General features: G+C 45.7%; 4 protein-coding genes across 4 annotated transcripts; 2 read left to right on the top strand and 2 right to left on the bottom strand.

The window, feature by feature from the left end:
• Positions 1-679: 679 nt before the first annotated feature.
• Positions 680-10,634, top strand: LOC107571575 (transmembrane protein 43). The gene is made up of 12 exons (XM_016257908.1): positions 680-910; positions 978-1,115; positions 1,183-1,317; positions 1,884-1,978; positions 8,212-8,261; positions 8,329-8,398; positions 8,468-8,538; positions 8,609-8,736; positions 8,820-8,894; positions 9,517-9,618; positions 9,691-9,808; positions 9,978-10,634. Exons 1-12 carry the CDS (start codon positions 899-901, stop codon positions 10,178-10,180), a joined length of 1,197 nt encoding a protein of 398 aa, XP_016113394.1. The 5' UTR covers positions 680-898; the 3' UTR covers positions 10,181-10,634.
• A 46-nt stretch (positions 10,635-10,680) lies between these two features.
• Positions 10,681-15,061, bottom strand: LOC107571578 (rho-related GTP-binding protein RhoA-D-like). The gene is made up of 5 exons (XM_016257912.1): positions 14,973-15,061; positions 12,828-13,026; positions 12,635-12,755; positions 12,435-12,565; positions 10,681-11,104 (listed from the first exon to the last, which is right to left on the bottom strand). The coding sequence occupies exons 2-5, from the start codon at positions 12,981-12,983 to the stop codon at positions 10,931-10,933; spliced, it is 582 nt and encodes a 193-aa protein (XP_016113398.1). The 5' UTR covers positions 12,984-13,026; positions 14,973-15,061; the 3' UTR covers positions 10,681-10,930.
• A 202-nt stretch (positions 15,062-15,263) lies between these two features.
• On the bottom strand, positions 15,264-16,324 carry LOC107571576 (vomeronasal type-1 receptor 1-like). Its single transcript, XM_016257910.1, has one exon. The coding sequence runs from the start codon at positions 16,218-16,220 to the stop codon at positions 15,264-15,266; it is 957 nt and encodes a 318-aa protein (XP_016113396.1). The 5' UTR covers positions 16,221-16,324.
• Positions 16,325-17,095: 771 nt separating this feature from the next.
• Positions 17,096-19,513, top strand: ora2 (olfactory receptor class A related 2). The gene has a single exon (XM_016257911.1). It carries the CDS (start codon positions 17,885-17,887, stop codon positions 18,836-18,838), a length of 954 nt encoding a protein of 317 aa, XP_016113397.1. The 5' UTR covers positions 17,096-17,884; the 3' UTR covers positions 18,839-19,513.
• The last annotated feature ends 222 nt before the right edge of the window (positions 19,514-19,735 follow it).

The following is a 19,735-nucleotide window of genomic DNA, read 5'->3' as shown; positions in this document are numbered from 1 at the left end:
ATATATATATATACCTCCTGCAGAGGGGAAATGAGGCACTTTCTTCTCCATGATATAGGCTGGAGTCCATATGAAGGACCTTCTTCCCGTTGACTGACATCAGTCCAGATCAAACACACTCCTGCAGCACACAGATCCCTGATCACACACACATCTAGCGTGAGCTCCAGATCGCCTCCGCACACGGCCTGGACGTCTCTAGTGTTGCTAGTGTTTGATTGGGGTTGGCGCTGAGCTCTGCAGGACTGGACACTAGTCGGATCTCAGATCAGGATGTGAATGTTTCTTACCTTCAGTCCGGTCCCCAGAACAATCACCTCAAACTCCGGCATCCTGACGCTCTGCGGCCGAATCCAAACACACACTTCATCCGCCTCAGCCGTGTGTGTGTCACGCTAAAGAACACGTCCTGCAGATGTAGTGCAGATGTAATGCAGACGTCTCTGAGATGTGCGCGTGCTGTCACGAGTGGCCAGAGACTCAAGATTTAAACACATTTGCTACATTTTTCAATTTCAGCCAATTAACTTGAATAATAATGAAACACAATTCATAACCGTAATAAAATGAAGCTTCTGATTAATATATAATAATATATTGATGATATTCATACATGAACTGAGCACTCAGTCCAAGTTCAGTAAATTTATATATAGTTACATTTTGCGATGTAGAACTACATTTCCCAGCATGTGCTGCGCGAAAAGTGACTACATTTCCCAGCATGCTCCGCGCCAGACACTTCCTCGACTCGTTTGACCAGTCAAGTTTTGGGAGTTTCACTCTTTCTTACATGATTAAGCTCGTTTCAGAGCGATAGTTTAATCGGAAGCAGAACTTTTTCCGGCAGAGTTGCTGAAGTTACAAACTTTGCATTCGCGGTCGTGAAACACACAGAATGACTGAAGCAGTAAGTCGCATCCATAAGATCCTGCGGCGCTAACACTGTCCGTCTGTCTTCACCTGTCATCTGTCAGTTCTCAGGTGAGCAGCACACAAGCGTTCACACGCAGCGGTCGCCCGGGTTCCTGGAGCGTCTGAGCGCGAGCGCCGGCGGGGTGATGGCGGGCGTCTGTCTGCTCGCGCTGTCGTTCTACGTGCTCTTCACGAATGAGGTGAGACCCGACCATTCCGTCGCTCAGTCCCGCAGTGCATCCATCTGTCAATCATCTGTGTCTGCAGGGGCGCGCTCTGCGCACGGCCTCCTCTCTGGATGAGGGTCTCAAACAGGTCGTGTCTCTTCATCCGGACGCGATGCTGGACCCTCAGAATGACGGGCGTCTGGTTCACCTGTCCGGGCCGCTGCGGACCGCGCAGGTAATGATGACGTCACGCACATGTGTGCAGATGTCCATAAACGCTGTCACGTGACGTAACATTTACCTCAAGAAAGACATTCAGTGTCCAGAAACTTGGCGGGATATAAACTCAGAAGACGATATACAAACGTAGTTCTGAGAAGTCTGAATTGTGAGATAAGTTGCAATTACCGTTTTTATTTTTATTCTGTGGTGGAAACAAAAACAACAACAGAATTGCGAGAAGTGAAGTCTTAAGAATTGGGAGAAAAAACTTAAAAAGTGCAATATGTAAACTGTGAGATAAAAAGTCACAATTGCCTTTTTTGTGTTGGAAATAAAACTTCAACACTTAATTATTTAACATGTGTTTGAATAAATTGAATGAAAACATAAAAAGCAATTGAATTTAGCAGTTCAGACTCTGTTGTTAATTTTAACCTTTACTGTGATAGTAATAAACTGATATCGTTCTCTGGGTAGTCGACCGCTTCAGTTGAGAGACTGTTTAGATGTACAGTACCTGATAGATATGAATCAAATGAACTGAATAGAATCGTCGACTGATGTGTGTCTGTGTTACAGCCGCTGTACGACCCGAACTATGGCGTGACGGTGCAGGCGGTGAAGCTGCAGAGGCGGGTGGAGATGTACCAGTGGGTGGAGTACAGCGAGAGCAGGTCTGTGTGACACAGCCGCCGTACTCACATCTACTCACATTCACTCACACTTACTCACGTTCACTTACGTTCACTCACACTCACTCACGTTCACTCACGCTCACTCACATTCACTCACACTCACTCTCACTCACACTCACATTCATCACACTCACTCACACTCACTCTCACTCACACTCACATTCATCACACTCACTCACACTCACACTCACGCTCACTCACATTCACTCACATTCATCACATTCACTCTCACTCACACTCACTCTCACTCACACTCACTAACATTCATCACATTCACTCACACTCACACTCACTCTCACACTCACTCACTCACATTCATCACACTCACTCACACTCACTCTCACTCACACTCACTCTCACTCACACTCACTCTCACTCACACTCACTCTCACTCCCCCTCACTAACATTCATCACATTCACTCACACTCACTCTCATTCACACTCACTCACATTCATCACACTCACTCACACTCACTCTCAGTCACGTTCACTCACTCTCACTCACGCTCACTCACGCTCACTCACATTCACTCACGTTCATCACTCTCACTCACGCTCACTCACATTCACTCACGTTCACTCATGTTCATCACACTCACTCTCACTCACATTCATCACTCACTCACACTCACTCTCACTCACACTCACTCACATTCACTCACGTTCATCACTCTCACTCACGCTCACTCACATTCACTCACGTTCATCACACTCACTCTCACTCACACTCACTCACATTCATCACATTCACTCTCACTCACACTCACTCTCACACTCACTCACATTCATCACATTCACTCTCACTCACACTCACTCTCACACTCACTCACATTCATCACATTCACTCTCACTCACACTCACTCTCACACTCACTCACATTCATCACATTCACTCTCACTCACACTCACTCTCACACTCACTCACATTCATCACATTCACTCTCACTCACACTCACTCTCACACTCACTCACATTCATCACATTCACTCTCACTCACACTCACTCTCACACTCACTCACATTCATCACATTCACTCTCACTCACACTCACTCTCACACTCACTCACATTCATCACATTCACTCACACTCACACTCACTCTCACACTCACTCACTCACATTCACACACTCACTCTCACTCACATTCACTCACGTTCATCACTCTCACTCACACTCTCACTCACTCTCACTCACGTTCATCACACTCACTCACTCACGTTCACTCACACTCACTCACATTCACTCACGTTCATCACACTCACTCACACTCACTCTCAGTCACGTTCACTCACTCTCAGTCACATTCACTCACGTTCATCACACTCACTCTCACTCACGCTCACTCACATTCACTCACGTTCATCACTCTCACTCACACTCTCACTCACATTCACTCACATTCATCACACTCACACTCACTCTCACTCACGTTCATCACTCACTCACTCACGTTCACTCACACTCACTCACATTCACTCACGTTCATCACATTCACTCTCACTCACGTTCACTCACTCTCACTCACACTCACTCACGTTCATCACACTCACTCACTCACATTCACTCACACTCACTCACTCACACTCACTCACTCACATTCACTCTCACTCACTCACACTCACTCCCTCACATTCACTCACACTCACTCACTCACACTCACTCACTCACTCACACACACACTCACTCACTCACTCACATGCACACACACACTCACTCACTCACTCACATGCACACACACACTCACTCACTCACTCACATGCACACACACACTCACTCACTCACTCACATGCACACACACACTCACTCACTCACTCACATGCACACACACACTCACTCACTCACTCACATGCACACACACACTCACTCACTCACTCACATGCACACACACACTCACTCACTCACTCACATTCACTCTCACTCACTCACACTCACTCCCTCACATTCACTCACTCTCACTCACACTCACTCACGTTCATCACATTCACTCTCACTCACACTCGCTCACTCACATTCACTCACGTTCATCACACTCACACTCACTCACACTCACTCTCACTCACGTTCATCACACTCACTCTCACTCACGTTCATCACACTCGCTCACACTCACTCTCACTCACGCTCACTCACGCTCACTCACATTCATCACACTCACTCACACTCACTCTCACTCACGCTCACTCACATTCACTCACATTCATCACACTCACTCACTCTCACTCACGTTCATCACACTAAATCACACTCACTCACTCTCACTCACGTTCACTCACACTCACTCACGTTCATCACATTCACTCTCACTCACTCACTCACTCACGTTCACTCATGTTCATCACATTCACTCACTCACTCACACTCACTCTCCCTCACGCTCACTCACGTTCATCACATTCACTCTCACTCACTCACTCACTCACGTTCACTCATGTTCATCACATTCACTCACTCACTCACACTCACTCTCCCTCACGCTCACTCACGTTCATCACATTCACTCTCACTCACTCACTCACTCACGTTCACTCATGTTCATCACATTCACTCACACTCACTCACGTTCATCACATTCACTCTCACTCACTCACTCACTCACGTTCACTCATGTTCATCACATTCACTCACTCACTCACACTCACTCACTCACGTTCATCACATTCACTCACACTCACTCACGTTCATCACATTCACTCTCACTCACACTCACTCACGTTCCTCACACTCACTCCCATTCACTCCCATTCACTCACGCTCACTCACGTTCATCACATTCACTCACTCACTCATGTTCATCACATTCACTCACACTCACTCACTCACATTCACTCACGTTCATCACACTCACTCACACTCACTCTCACTCACATTCACTCACGTTCATCACACTCACTCACACTCACTCTCACTCACATTCACTCACGTTCATCACACTCACTCACACTCACTCTCACTCACATTCACTCACGTTCATCACACTCACTCACACTCACTCTCACTCACATTCACTCACGTTCATCACACTCACTCACACTCACTCTCACTCACATTCACTCACGTTCATCACACTCACTCACACTCACTCTCACTCACATTCACTCACGTTCATCACACTCACTCACACTCACTCTCACTCACATTCACTCACGTTCATCACACTCACTCACACTCACACTCACACTCACTCTCATTCACTCACATTCACTCACACTCACTCACTCACATTCACTCACGTTCATCACATTCATTCACGCTCACTCACGTTCATCACATTCACTCACACTCACTCACGTTCACTCACATTCACTCACTCACGTTCACTCACATTCACTCACGTTCACTCACATTCACTCACTCACGTTCACTCACATTCACTCACGTTCACTCACATTCACTCACTCACGTTCACTCACATTCACTCACGTTCACTCACATTCACTCACTCACGTTCACTCACATTCACTCACGTTCACTCACATTCACTCACTCACGTTCACTCACATTCACTCACGTTCACTCACATTCACTCACTCACGTTCACTCACATTCACTCACGTTCACTCACATTCACTCACTCACGTTCACTCACATTCACTCACGTTCACTCACATTCACTCACTCACGTTCACTCACATTCACTCACGTTCACTCACATTCACTCACTCACGTTCACTCACATTCACTCACGTTCACTCACATTCACTCACTCACGTTCACTCACATTCACTCACGTTCACTCACATTCACTCACTCACGTTCACTCACATTCACTCACGTTCACTCACATTCACTCACTCACGTTCACTCACATTCACTCACGTTCACTCACATTCACTCACTCACTCACGTTCATCACATTCACTCACTCACGTTCATCACATTCACTCACTCACATTCACTCACACTCACGTTCACTCATGTTCATCACGTTCACTCACACTCACTCACGTTCATCACATTCACTCACTCACTCATGTTCATCACATTCACTCACACTCCCTCACGTTCATCACATTCACTCACTCACTCATGTTCATCACATTCACTCACACTCCCTCACGTTCATCACATTCACTCACTCACTCATGTTCATCACATTCACTCACACTCCCTCACGTTCATCACATTCACTCACTCACTCATGTTCATCACATTCACTCACACTCCCTCACGTTCATCACATTCACTCACTCACTCATGTTCATCACATTCACTCACACTCCCTCACGTTCATCACATTCACTCACTCACTCATGTTCATCACATTCACTCACACTCCCTCACGTTCATCACATTCACTCACTCACTCATGTTCATCACATTCACTCACACTCCCTCACGTTCATCACATTCACTCACTCACTCATGTTCATCACATTCACTCACACTCCCTCACGTTCATCACATTCACTCACTCACTCATGTTCATCACATTCACTCACACTCCCTCACGTTCATCACATTCACTCACTCACTCATGTTCATCACATTCACTCACACTCCCTCACGTTCATCACATTCACTCACTCACTCATGTTCATCACATTCACTCACACTCCCTCACGTTCATCACATTCACTCACTCACTCATGTTCATCACATTCACTCACACTCCCTCACGTTCATCACATTCACTCACTCACTCATGTTCATCACATTCACTCACACTCCCTCACGTTCATCACATTCACTCACTCACTCATGTTCATCACATTCACTCACACTCCCTCACGTTCATCACATTCACTCACTCACTCATGTTCATCACATTCACTCACACTCCCTCACGTTCATCACATTCACTCACTCACTCATGTTCATCACATTCACTCACACTCCCTCACGTTCATCACATTCACTCACTCACTCATGTTCATCACATTCACTCACACTCCCTCACGTTCATCACATTCACTCACTCACTCATGTTCATCACATTCACTCACACTCCCTCACGTTCATCACATTCACTCACTCACTCATGTTCATCACATTCACTCACACTCCCTCACGTTCATCACATTCACTCACTCACTCATGTTCATCACATTCACTCACACTCCCTCACGTTCATCACATTCACTCACTCACTCATGTTCATCACATTCACTCACACTCCCTCACGTTCATCACATTCACTCACTCACTCATGTTCATCACATTCACTCACACTCCCTCACGTTCATCACATTCACTCACTCACTCATGTTCATCACATTCACTCACACTCCCTCACGTTCATCACATTCACTCACTCACTCATGTTCATCACATTCACTCACACTCCCTCACGTTCATCACATTCACTCACTCACTCATGTTCATCACATTCACTCACACTCCCTCACGTTCATCACATTCACTCACTCACTCATGTTCATCACATTCACTCACACTCCCTCACGTTCATCACATTCACTCACTCACTCATGTTCATCACATTCACTCACACTCCCTCACGTTCATCACATTCACTCACTCACTCATGTTCATCACATTCACTCACACTCCCTCACGTTCATCACATTCACTCACTCACTCATGTTCATCACATTCACTCACACTCCCTCACGTTCATCACATTCACTCACTCACTCATGTTCATCACATTCACTCACACTCCCTCACGTTCATCACATTCACTCACTCACTCATGTTCATCACATTCACTCACACTCCCTCACGTTCATCACATTCACTCACTCACTCATGTTCATCACATTCACTCACACTCCCTCACGTTCATCACATTCACTCACTCACTCATGTTCATCACATTCACTCACACTCCCTCACGTTCATCACATTCACTCACTCACTCATGTTCATCACATTCACTCACACTCCCTCACGTTCATCACATTCACTCACTCACTCATGTTCATCACATTCACTCACACTCCCTCACGTTCATCACATTCACTCACTCACTCATGTTCATCACATTCACTCACACTCCCTCACGTTCATCACATTCACTCACTCACTCATGTTCATCACATTCACTCACACTCCCTCACGTTCATCACATTCACTCACTCACTCATGTTCATCACATTCACTCACACTCCCTCACGTTCATCACATTCACTCACTCACTCACACTCACTCACGTTCACTCACACTCACATTCACCACGTTCACTCACACTCACTCACATTCACTCATGTTCATCACATTCACACTCATTCACTCATGTCTGTCTCTTTCATTACAGGGACTATGAGGAGAACGGAGAGAAGAAGACCGAAACCACATACACATACAGTGAGTGTTGAGCTGACGTTTCTCTGTGCGTCTCGCAGGCGTCTCACTGAGCTTGTGTTATTTGCAGACACCGAGTGGAAGTCAGAGGTCATCAGCAGCAGGCACTTCGATCAGGAGGTCGGTCACATGAACCCCAGGTGAGTGGCGTGAGCTGTGATGAGTACTGCAACGCCGTGTGTTTCTGACGTGTTTGTGTTGTTTCTCAGCGCGATGGCGGTGGAGAGCGTGACGGTCGTGGCTCCAGACGTTTGGGTCGGGGAGCTCTTCCTGTCTAAAGGTAGCACACGCATTAGGTGCTCTTCCTCGTGCCACTGCAGGCGTGTTGACGTTCACACGTGTGTTTCCAGGGCTGGTGGAGCAGATCAATGACTTCCACACGCTGAGTCTCCAAGGAGTTCCTGTTCCTGTTATGATCACCTTCCTGACGGTGTACGATGATTACTTTTACCACACGGCAAACCCTCGACGTCCAGAGGTGAGTGAACACACACACACTCACAAACACACTCGTGAACATCACTGGTTTCCATGGTGACCGTTGTCTTGTTGTTGGTTCAGGTTGGAGACGTGCGCATTCGTTTCGCTTACGCTGGTCTGAGCGGTGATGGAGTCTATCCTGGCCCCGCCCACAAGGTGAGAACGGCCAATCAGATGCCTCGCTCTTTTAGTGTAATTGTAGAAACGTCCAGCTTCAGCTGCTGCTTCTTGTGTCAAATCTTGACTGGTTTTTATCAAGTAAAGATCAGAATAACTTCAGTAATATCTCCAGATGAACACTTACTGCACTGAAGCAGCTCAGCTTTACTTGATTCTCCATCAATCATGTTTTAGAGTCTCAAATCTGATCCTCAGGATCTTTTGAGGAGCGTTTGTTTCCAGAAGCTTTACTTTCACTGTTCCTCAGCGGAGGAATGATCTTCACAAGCCTCCAGAACATCTCACATCTTCTGAGGAGCCTTTATTTCTTCAGCTCTCAATCACTGCAGTATATGTTCGGAGCATTTCAGTCTCATCTTACTGAGACAGATTACTGCAGATATAGAGCCACGACTGATATTTAGATCACTTTATGTCAGTATCTGCTCTACTGTTATAAAGATCTCATTGATTTACATCACAAGCATCAGAATCTCATCAGAGAAATATCAGCATGTGCAGTTTGAGCCTCTGAATAAAGTCGAGCTGTTTCTCTTCCATATTCTCACTGTATCAGATATGATGCATCGGGTTAGAGTTTGTCTCTGGTGTGTTGTAGGTGAGTGTGGTGGCGATGCAGCAGAGCAATCAGCTGAAGCCCTTCAGGACGCGCTCCGGAGATGTGCTGGAGATCCTCTACTTGGGCGATCTGTCAGCAGAGGTGTGTGGGGTCGTAGGTCGCACGGATCCGCCTCTGCAGGCGTGACGCTCACGTGTGGTTGTGTTCTCGCAGGAGGTGTTTTCCAGAGAACATCAGCTGAACAACATGAAGACCTGGGCGCTGAGGCTCGGCGGCTGGGCGCTCATGTTTCTGGGCGTCAGTCTGAGCACGCGGATCATATACACGCTGGGTAATTCACACACACACACACACACACACACACACACACACACACACTCGCTCACTCTCACTCATACACACACACAAACACTCTCACTCTCACTCACACACACTCTCTCTCAGGGCTGATGGGTAACTGTCTCGTCCTGACTCTCTCTCTCTCTGTGTGTCTGCTCCAGTGGACTGGGTTCCTGTGCTGAGGGAGCTGGTGTCTGCGGGGCTGAAGATCTTCGCGCTCTGCGTCTCGTGTTCGCTCTCACTGCTCACCATCTCCGTCGGATGGATCTTCTACCGGCCTCTGCTGGGTGGGATGATCGTGCTGCTCGCACTCCTGCCGCTTCTCCTCGCACACGCCAGAGCCCCGTCCAAGAAAAACCAGTGACTAGTTTGACGTTGAGTTTATTGTTAAAAAAAAAAACAAATCCTCAGAAAAAATGGATCAAAGTTGAGTTTTTGCTCAGAACGAGAATAAATATCCATCAGTGAGGTCAGGGACATGATTTTGTTTTTCAATTGAATTCAGATAATTTTTCATACCACTGTCAGATGTTTGTTATTATTTTAAGCATGAACTCGCTTCATTTTGATCAGTTTTTCAGAAAACACGACTACACATCTGTTGTTTTGAATCTCCAGTAAATGTCTCTTGATGAAAGAATGTTTGGATATTTGTACTAGAAAACAATGCAAATACAATGTAAGAAAATCATTTCGTGCAGCGCACTCAAACTCAAACCCCATTATAAAATCCAACTCGCGTCTTCACTTTTATTTTTCCACAGGAACTTTATTTGCAATCTGTTTTTGTGTGTGTGAAATAAAGAGCGAATCCTCAATGACGTGCTGTTTTCAAACAATCAAAGCAGGAGAAAAACCAGCAGACGCGTCTTATAAAGGCTTTAATACACAAACAGACAAAAGAATGCATTTCAAGTCTGGTCCGCGGCGTGCAGTGCACCTTGGTCCTGATCGGTTGTTTCTGGAAGTCGTCGTTGCATATTTGTGTTTTCGCAGAGTCTGAATGTGGCGAATTCAGTGGTGTACGAACAGAAACGTTAAATACTGACAAACTCTCAACACTAGGTGAACTGATGCAGTTAGAAGGAATAAAAAGGAGGCGAGCGCAGTCCGTCTACAGCAGCAGGCATTTGCTGCTCTTCTTGCCCTTGCGTGCCTGCAGCGCCGCCCTGGTGGCCATCTCAAACACCTCCCGCACGCCGTCCTTGCTTTTGGCGGAGCACTCCATGTATCCGAAGGCACAGATGCGGTTGGCCATGTCTCGGCCCTCCTCCGGCTTGACGGGCTCCTGGGGGGAGACAGAGATGTCACAAACCACAGCTTCACTTACACTGCTGATGCTTCTAACAACTCAAGAAAGATCAGAGTACAGACGCTCAACCCTTACAAATGCACTGGAATCAGTTCATGCCAATACATGCAAATTCAATCGGTATCTGACTTTGCTGAAAATATAATCATGTGTTTACAGAAAGGCAATTAAAAAATTGTGCCGATACTAGTAACATCTATGTACTGTATAGCAGGGATCCTCAAATCTGGCCCACGAGATCCACTTTCCTGCAGAATTTAGCTCTAACCCTGATCAAACACACCTGAGCATGCTAATCAATGTCTTCAGGATCATTAGAAAATCACAGGCAGCCGAGTTTGATCAGGGTTGGAGCTAAACTCTGCAGCGCATTGGACCTCCAGGGCAAGATTTGAGGAACCCTGCTGTGAACAAAACGCTAATTATAACCAGGACAAAAAAGATTTTTTGCATAAGTGGGACTTTTAATTATAAACCAGTGTTATTTTAGCATCACTGAGATTCTATTATAGTTTTTATTTTTAGATTTTCTGCTTCCAAGTTAAAGTTGTCAGTTTTAGTAGTTTTTGTTTATTGTTATACAGTTTTTATTTCTGCTTTAGTCATTTTAGTACATCAAGTGAGAATTAAAATTAGAAATGTTGCCGTGGCAACTAACTGAAATAGAAAGTTGTTTATATACTTAACTTCAGGTAATGTTTGTTTTATTTCAAATAATAAAGTATGTTCTTTTGAGGCTTTGGTTACAAGCCTGAAAATCACAGAGACTCTTATTTTGAAATAATTAGGAAGTGCCAAACGGGCAATATATGAATCGGTTTATATATCCACCTTATTATTAATTATTAACGCTTATTTCAAGTAATTTAAGTGTGTGTTTTACTGTACAAACAAGCCTGAAACACACAGAGACCCTTATTTTGAAAAGCCTATGCTTTACGACTACAGCTGCTCATTCAAACTTGCGTCTTGCAACGCTTCATCAGTAGATCATAAGCGATCGTTCGGCATTAATGCTCAGCAGAACGCAAAACAACGGCACATTTGGAGTTTAATAAATCGGCCAAACTTCGGTCCTCCTGAAATTATGCCTCGTGTTACTCCATTTAAGGTTTCTCATTTCTTAAGGACCCACAGGAACCTCAGCGGTCGACCAATAGAGGTTTTTAGCCAGCCGATATATAATGTCATGCTATGTAATCTAAAAGTAATAAATAACAGGGTTTGTTTATTTGAGAAATCTGGAGATGGAGAATGGGCTTTCAAAATAAAAGTCTTGCTTCCCACATGTTCGGCCAATGCGCACCTGCTTCATCTTGAAGAGCTCGCAGCGAGTGTGTTCGTCGTGGCGCAGGTCCTTCTTGTTGCCCACCAGGATTATGGGAACGTTGGGGCAGAAGTGCTTGACCTCCGGAGTCCATTTCTCGGGAATGTTCTCTGCGGGTCAGAGGGGTCAGAGGTCAGCGGGCGCGGGGCTAGCGTGAGCGCGGCTAGCGCGAGACTCACCCAGGCTGTCGGGGCTGTCGATGGAGAAGCACATGAGGATGACGTCGGTGTCGGGGTAAGAGAGCGGCCGCAGACGGTCGTAGTCCTCCTGACCCGCCGTGTCCCACAGCGCTAGCTCCACCTGAAACTCCACACGCTAGCATTAGCACAGTGTTAGCACAGCTCGCGGCCGCACGAACCGCTCGCTCCTCACCTGCTTGCTGTCCACCTCGATGTCGGCCACGTAGTTCTCGAAGACGGTGGGCACGTAGACCTCGGGGAACTGGTCTTTGCTGAAGACGATGAGCAGGCAGGTCTTCCCGCACGCGCCGTCGCCCACGATCACCAGCTTCTTACGGATCGCCGCCATTCCTGCGCGGAGAGAGTCTCGCTCGGCTGATACGCTCCCAGCTCTAACAACAACACGCACACATTATATCTGATCTCAACATCAGGAAATCAAATCAATTACATTTATGGTGTGTATGAGAATCGAACCCGTGGCATACAGAAATGCCTTCCGCTATATTTTATCTTCACTCCACTGCTGTTCAAAAGTGTGGGATCGGTCAGATTATTAATGTGTTTTAAAGAAGTCTCTTCTGCTCATCAAGGCTGCATTTATTTGATCAGAAATACAGTAACGTTGTGAAATATTATTACAAATTAAAATAACTGTTCTATTTTAATATACCGTAAACGGTAATATATTTCTGTGATGCGCAGCTGTATTTTCAGCATCATTCCTCCAGTCTTCAGTGTCACATGATCTTCAGAAATCAGTATAATATGCTGCTTTATTATCAGTTCTGCTGCTTAATATTTCTTTGGAAGCTGTGATACTTTTTTTTAGGATTCTTTGATGAATATCAAGTTAAAAGTAGGGGTGGGGGGGAATCGATACAGGATAGTGTCACGATATTTTCCGCGGCAATACTGTATCGATCTTTTATTATAATATTTGGTAGAATAATAAAATCAATTTCTTTACAATCCACTAGATGGTGTTTTTTCTGCTGAGGTCAGCGGGTCACCGTCAGCATGCTGTAAGTTAGGAAAATAAAGAGGAAAGTTATCAGGAACGAACAATACATTACAGTATTTATTAATCTTTGTTAATATTAGTTAATGAGAATACAGTTATTCACTGTTAGTTCAGAGCATTAACTGTTAACAAGCACAACTGCTGATTTTAATAACGCATTAGTAAATGTTGAAATGAACATGAACTGAGATTGTTCATTCTTAGTTCATTAAATAAAGTAGTTAACTAATGAACCTTATTGTAAAGTGTTACCAATATTAATATAAATTCTGTCCAGTTTTATTGTGTTACTTTCAGTAAAAGTGTAGTTATTTTTATTTTATTTATTCAGTATCATTAAAATTTAGTTACATTTAAATAGTCTTACAAAATTACTTTATATAATTTAATACTGATTTCTGAAGATCATGTGACACTGAAGACTGGAGGAATGATGCTGAAAATACAGCTGCGCATCACAGAAATACATTACAGTTTAACAGAGACTCACATAGAACACTGTTATTATAAATGGTGATAATATTTCACAATATTACTGTGTTTTCTGTATTTCTGATAAATAAATGCAGTCTTGATGAGCAGAGAAAACACTACAGATCTTACTGAATATATCACACATGGAGATACAGAATAATAATACTGATTTCTGAAGATCATGTGACACTGAAGACTGGAGGAATGATGCTGAAAATACAGCTGCGCATCACAGAAATACATTACAGTTTAACAGAGATTCACATAGAACACTGTTATTATAAATGGTGATAATATTTCACAATATTACTGTGTTTTCTGTATTTCTGATAAATAAATGCAGTCTTGATGAGCAGAGAAAACACTACAGATCTTACTGAATATATCACACATGGAGATACAGAATAGAGCACTCATAGCTATTTCATCCTGACATTTTTATGAAGATAAAGCACATTTGCCGATCGAATATCAAAAAGGTGAATTAAAAATACAGTGCTTCACTTCCATTATGTGAAATATAATCATTATTATGCAAAAACAAAATTGTAAAGCTGTTTCTATGCGCTTTTCAGCTCTTCTCAGGTTTAAATGCAGAGGCTTACAGCAGAAGAGTGAAAGAGCTTGATCTGTTTTGTACACAAACACGCTCTGCTTCTGAGAGTCTGAGCGTGTCTTCATGACGCGCAGCTAGCAGGCTAACGGAAGTCAGCGACTCTCGCTGAAGACACTAAAACCCCAAACACGGCTGACTCTCTCGGTCAAGAGAAGTTTAAGAACAGCCGTTGATCGTTTTCCAAAAGCTTAACCGAGAGAAAACCACATTAAATGCGAGCTCACCGTCAGTTTAACTCGGCTCGAGTTTTCAGGGTCGGTTCAAGATGGAGACTGAACAACAACCCGTCAAAATAAGAGTCCCCAACCGACGCGTCAAAATAAGAGTCCTCGCAGTTCTCTTTCCAGCAGTTCGTTTATTAGGTGCCACTCAAATACAGACACACTCAGACCTAATACTATCTGATACTATGTTATATTATATATAATATCTGATTTTATAAGATATTGTAATATAATATATTTATAATATTTGTGACACTATTACAAAACTACAAATCTAAGACTTTGTTAAGATCAGTTTTTGGCAGCTTTTGAGTCCTTGCTATCCTCTGCTTGCCGCTCCTGGTCTGACGAGGTTGCACACACCATCCTCGCTTTGACCTTCTTGTTAGACGAGATGATGAGGAACGGGCTGAGCGAGGCGTAGCACGAGGAGAAAAACACCCTCATGTCGGCCACCACCGGGGGCACCTGAGGCACCGTCAGCATGTAGATCCAGATGACATTGTCGATGCCGAAAAACACAGCGTACAGAACCACCAGCATCACCACCGTCTTGGCCGCCCGCGTTTCCATCGTGGGGCCCTGCGAGCGGCGGATGCCCCGCACCTTCCTGCCGTGCCGGTGAAGGAGGACCAGGATGTAGCCGCTGGAGCCCAGCATCACTCCCACGAACGCAAAGTCACGCACCGACACAGCCACCCCGTTAATCACGTAGGACAGGTTATCCCGGAAGTCCACGTGGCAGAAGCCCAGGTTGAGGGTGAACGGCGGGACGGTGCCGTTGCGAGGGGCGACGGAGAAGAACGGGGCAGCTATGCAGACGGCCATGTTGACGAACCACAGCGCGGCGAAAGTGGGGATGACCAGCCGCGGGAGCCGGATCTTTAAGCCCGACAGGAGTGGCCCGGCCGCCGGCGCGACGGTCACTGCCTGGAAGACGCTCAGCATGCAGGTGATGCAGACGGACAGCGCTCGGGCGATGCGGTAGGTGTAGATGACCGCCTTGCAGCCGGCGTCGTCCAGCAGGTTCTTCATGCCGAAGACGGTCATGGTCTGTGGGACGCAGCGAGTCAGGAGCAGCAGCAGGTCGGCGAAGGCCAGGTGGCACAGGATCGAGTCCACGGGCTGCAGCTGAGCGTCGGTCAGCATGATGTGGACGTAGGCCAGCAGGACCAGAGCGTTGGCCAGGATCCCCAGACCCGCCTGCAGGAGGAACGAGACCCCTTTGATGGTGACGCATAGATCCATTTAGAGATCGAGTGCGAATGCTCAGTTTGAAGGGCTTTCTGAAGTCCAAGGCTGAATATAAAGCCTGTAATGCACCCGTGGGAGCCGCCAGGAACCCGAAAACCCACAAGAAGACACAAAGGAGACCAAAGTGTCCACCTGAGGTGCATCTTAATTACTCCGTGACTCCGTGACTTTCTGTCAATGGCAAGCTGAGAAAACAGAAGACATCAGTGGATGATGATGATGATGATGATGATGATTTTGATTAAATTTTTCACAAATTAATATTTTACTCCATTGTTATGTTGTACTTCATGTGTTTGCGTTTCTCATTTCGTTCACGCTTACATTTCTGATGAGTGGGAAATGTGGTCGACCTGTTTCCATTTTTAATCAACTAAAACGGTTCGTGACGCATTAAAAATCTATAGTTTTTTGTTCTTGAGAGCAGCTGTTGTGTAACGGGTTATTTTCCACTAATGGTGTCCCTCGTGAGATAATTAGAAAACATTAAGAGTGTTAGCTAATTAAATCTTTGCAAACACGCTCTGTAATGAGGAGGTCTGGGATGAGCGGATGCTTTCCGGCAGGTCCGGGCTGGTCTGTTTTCTGTTTTTTTGTGATGTGGCATTAATGAGTTCTTCATGTACCGTGATATCAGTGACCCACGATTCCCTCGGGCCAGATGCACACGCCAACAGATGAGAACCGTGTTTATCCTTGAACTACGCGGTTTCCTCGAGTCAACATGCGCTATCATTGGATGCATGCTCTTATTCATCAATTTCATGAGTCATGACTTACTGGATGACAGAGTCAGCAGCTCAAACCCATCCCTGGTTTCATATTGAGTAAATCATTAAGTTCAAATATTAAGATTCAGTTTGCGTTTATTGATTTAAAAGATGTTTTTTAACCTGAATGACTTACAATACATGTGAAGTGCTGCAATACAAAGTCCTAAATTTGCTCAGAGGAAGAGCAGAGATGGAAATGAGAGACAGTGAGACAATAGTGAACAACACTTTTACAGAGTCAAGTGCTCATTGAACAGATGAAGCAGACAAGAACAAACTGCCATTATGAATATTCGTGCATTTAGTTTTTAACATAATATACGAAGCAAGGAGTACAAACAAAGCAACAACAACAATAAAAGGAAAATAGAAGTTGTTCGAGAGAGAAGGAAGGGTAATTCAGGCTCAGAAGAGAGTACATGCACCCTCCTATCATTATGCATGTGTTTTTAATGCATTAACTTTATGATCTTTGTATTTTCTTGAGATTTATTTTGTCTTTATTGAGACAGAACAGTACAGACTGACAGGAAGCGAAGTTGGAAAGCTGGGTCACCCAAAGCACAATTGAGTCTACGGGCCCCGGCGAATCTTTAGACGGCTTTATATTTGATGAACATGTTCTGAGAGAGTCTCAGCTCAAGCACTCGCTGTCCTTCGGGCACAGACTGACATTCACTGGAGTATTTTCACAGGAGAGTGTTGCATTACGCTGCTGCGTCTGTGACAGAATCACTCAACTGCACATCATTCAGATAATTGAGCTGAGGTCTGAAGACGCTGGACAGGATTATCCCAGTGGCTCGAGCCAGACTATAAATCGGAGGCTGATTCTGAGGTGGGGAATCTTTCGAGAGAAGCTGCAGGAGAACAGAAGCAGTTGAGATGAACTCGAATGCTATGACGCGCGGCCTGCTCTTCCTGTCTCTGGTCTTGACTGGCGTTCCAGGCAACACCGCTGTCATCTGCGCTTTCCTCTCGGTGGCGTATCACGAGGGTCGCCTTTCGACCGCCGATGCCATCGTGCTGCACCTGACGTCTGCCAACCTGATGGTGGTGTGCGTTCGCTGTCTGCTGGAGGTCCTGGCCACGTTTGAAATCCACAATGTGTTTGACGACACCGGCTGCAAGGCGGTCATCTTCGTCTACCGCAGCTCCAGATCTCTGTCCATCTGGCTGACGTTCCTGCTGAGTGCGTATCAGTGCCTGAGCGTTGCTCCGCCGGGCTCGCGTTGGGCCGCCGCCCGTGCTATGCTCGCCCAGTACCTGGCCTTCATCTTCCTGGCGCTATGGCTAATCAACACCTCCATGAGCGCCGCCCCGCTGCTGTTCGCCGTAGGGGCCCGGAACGACTCCAGACTCCTGCAGAACGGGATCAACGTCGAGTTCTGCTTCCTGAGCTTCCCGTCCAAGCTGTCACGGGACACCAACGGCGCGGCACAAGTGGGACGAGACGTGGTGCCGATGGCCCTGATGGCGACGGCCAGCCTGGTCCTGCTGGCGTTCCTGTACCGCCACAGCCGGCAGGTGAAGGGTCTGCGGGGCGGCGGGGCGAGACAGGGCCCGTCTGCGGAGCGCCGCGCCGCCGTCACCGTTGTCACTCTAGTCACGCTCTACCTGCTGTTTTACGGGGTGGACAACGGACTGTGGGTTTATACACTGACCGTGCCTCAGACGCTGGGCTCCTCGCTGATCTCGGATCTGAGGATCTTCTTCTCATCTCTGTATGCCGCCATCAGTCCCATTGTGATCGTCATCTCTAACAGGAAAGTCAATAAACAGTTAAATTGTGGGAAAGAGCCAAAGACGTTCTCGGACGCAGTTCAGCCCAGTGACTAATGGACAGTCGCAGACTAAATGACAAAACATGATGGACATCATTTGACTATGTGGGGAACATTTAAGGGCTCGTCATGTGTTAGCCGTCTTTAATAATGTCGGGACATAGGGGGGTTGAGAATTCAGTTCAGTTCCTGAATATGTCAGGGGAAACTTTATGAAGCCTTGTTCAAATGTTAAAAAAAAATCCTTGAAAGGTTTACAGTCTTCATGCACAGAAAGATTCATTTCTAGATGAATGGATATAGTTGGCCAAGACTTTTTAAATTTAGGCTAATAAGGAGCCACTCCTTCAGTTCACATTTGCTAGGAACAGATGCTCATGTTTCTGTGAATGTACTTGTATCTGTCAGCAGCTGGTGCCTGAGAGAAACATGTCAAACGAACTTGATTTCTAACTGTATGGAAATTCATATCTTTGTCAATATTCATTTTATTTGTAATCCAGGCTTTACATTCACACAATGAGGTTTTCGAACATTCGAACACTCGTCCACAGACTGACTCTTTCAGGAAGGTCACAGTGCTTTTCCCCAGATGTTGTTCTCCATGTGTCGAGTTCTTCATTCCACTGAAATCTGATCCGTTCCAACAGACTCCGGTGGAATGAAGGACACAAATCACGGATGGATCCGCATGAGTCCAGACACACTGAGATGAGCTCCAGTGATCTGTGGGAAAACACAAAAAGCTGAAATGAATAATGACTGAACTAATTACATGTAAAAGCTGAATTCTTCGGAAGTGTGTATGTGAGATCTGAGGCGTTTTCCTGTGCAAGACTTGACGTGCTGCGGATCTGCCTGCAGCTACAGACACACACACACACACACACACACTCACTCACTCACTCACTCACTCACACACACACACACACACACACACACACAAACACAC

Source organism: Sinocyclocheilus grahami, unplaced genomic scaffold (genome assembly GCF_001515645.1).
Source record: "Sinocyclocheilus grahami isolate Dianchi unplaced genomic scaffold, SAMN03320097.WGS_v1.1 scaffold1614.1, whole genome shotgun sequence".
Lineage (NCBI taxonomy): Eukaryota > Metazoa > Chordata > Actinopteri > Cypriniformes > Cyprinidae > Sinocyclocheilus > Sinocyclocheilus grahami.
This window is presented reverse-complemented; position numbering and strand designations above follow the sequence as displayed.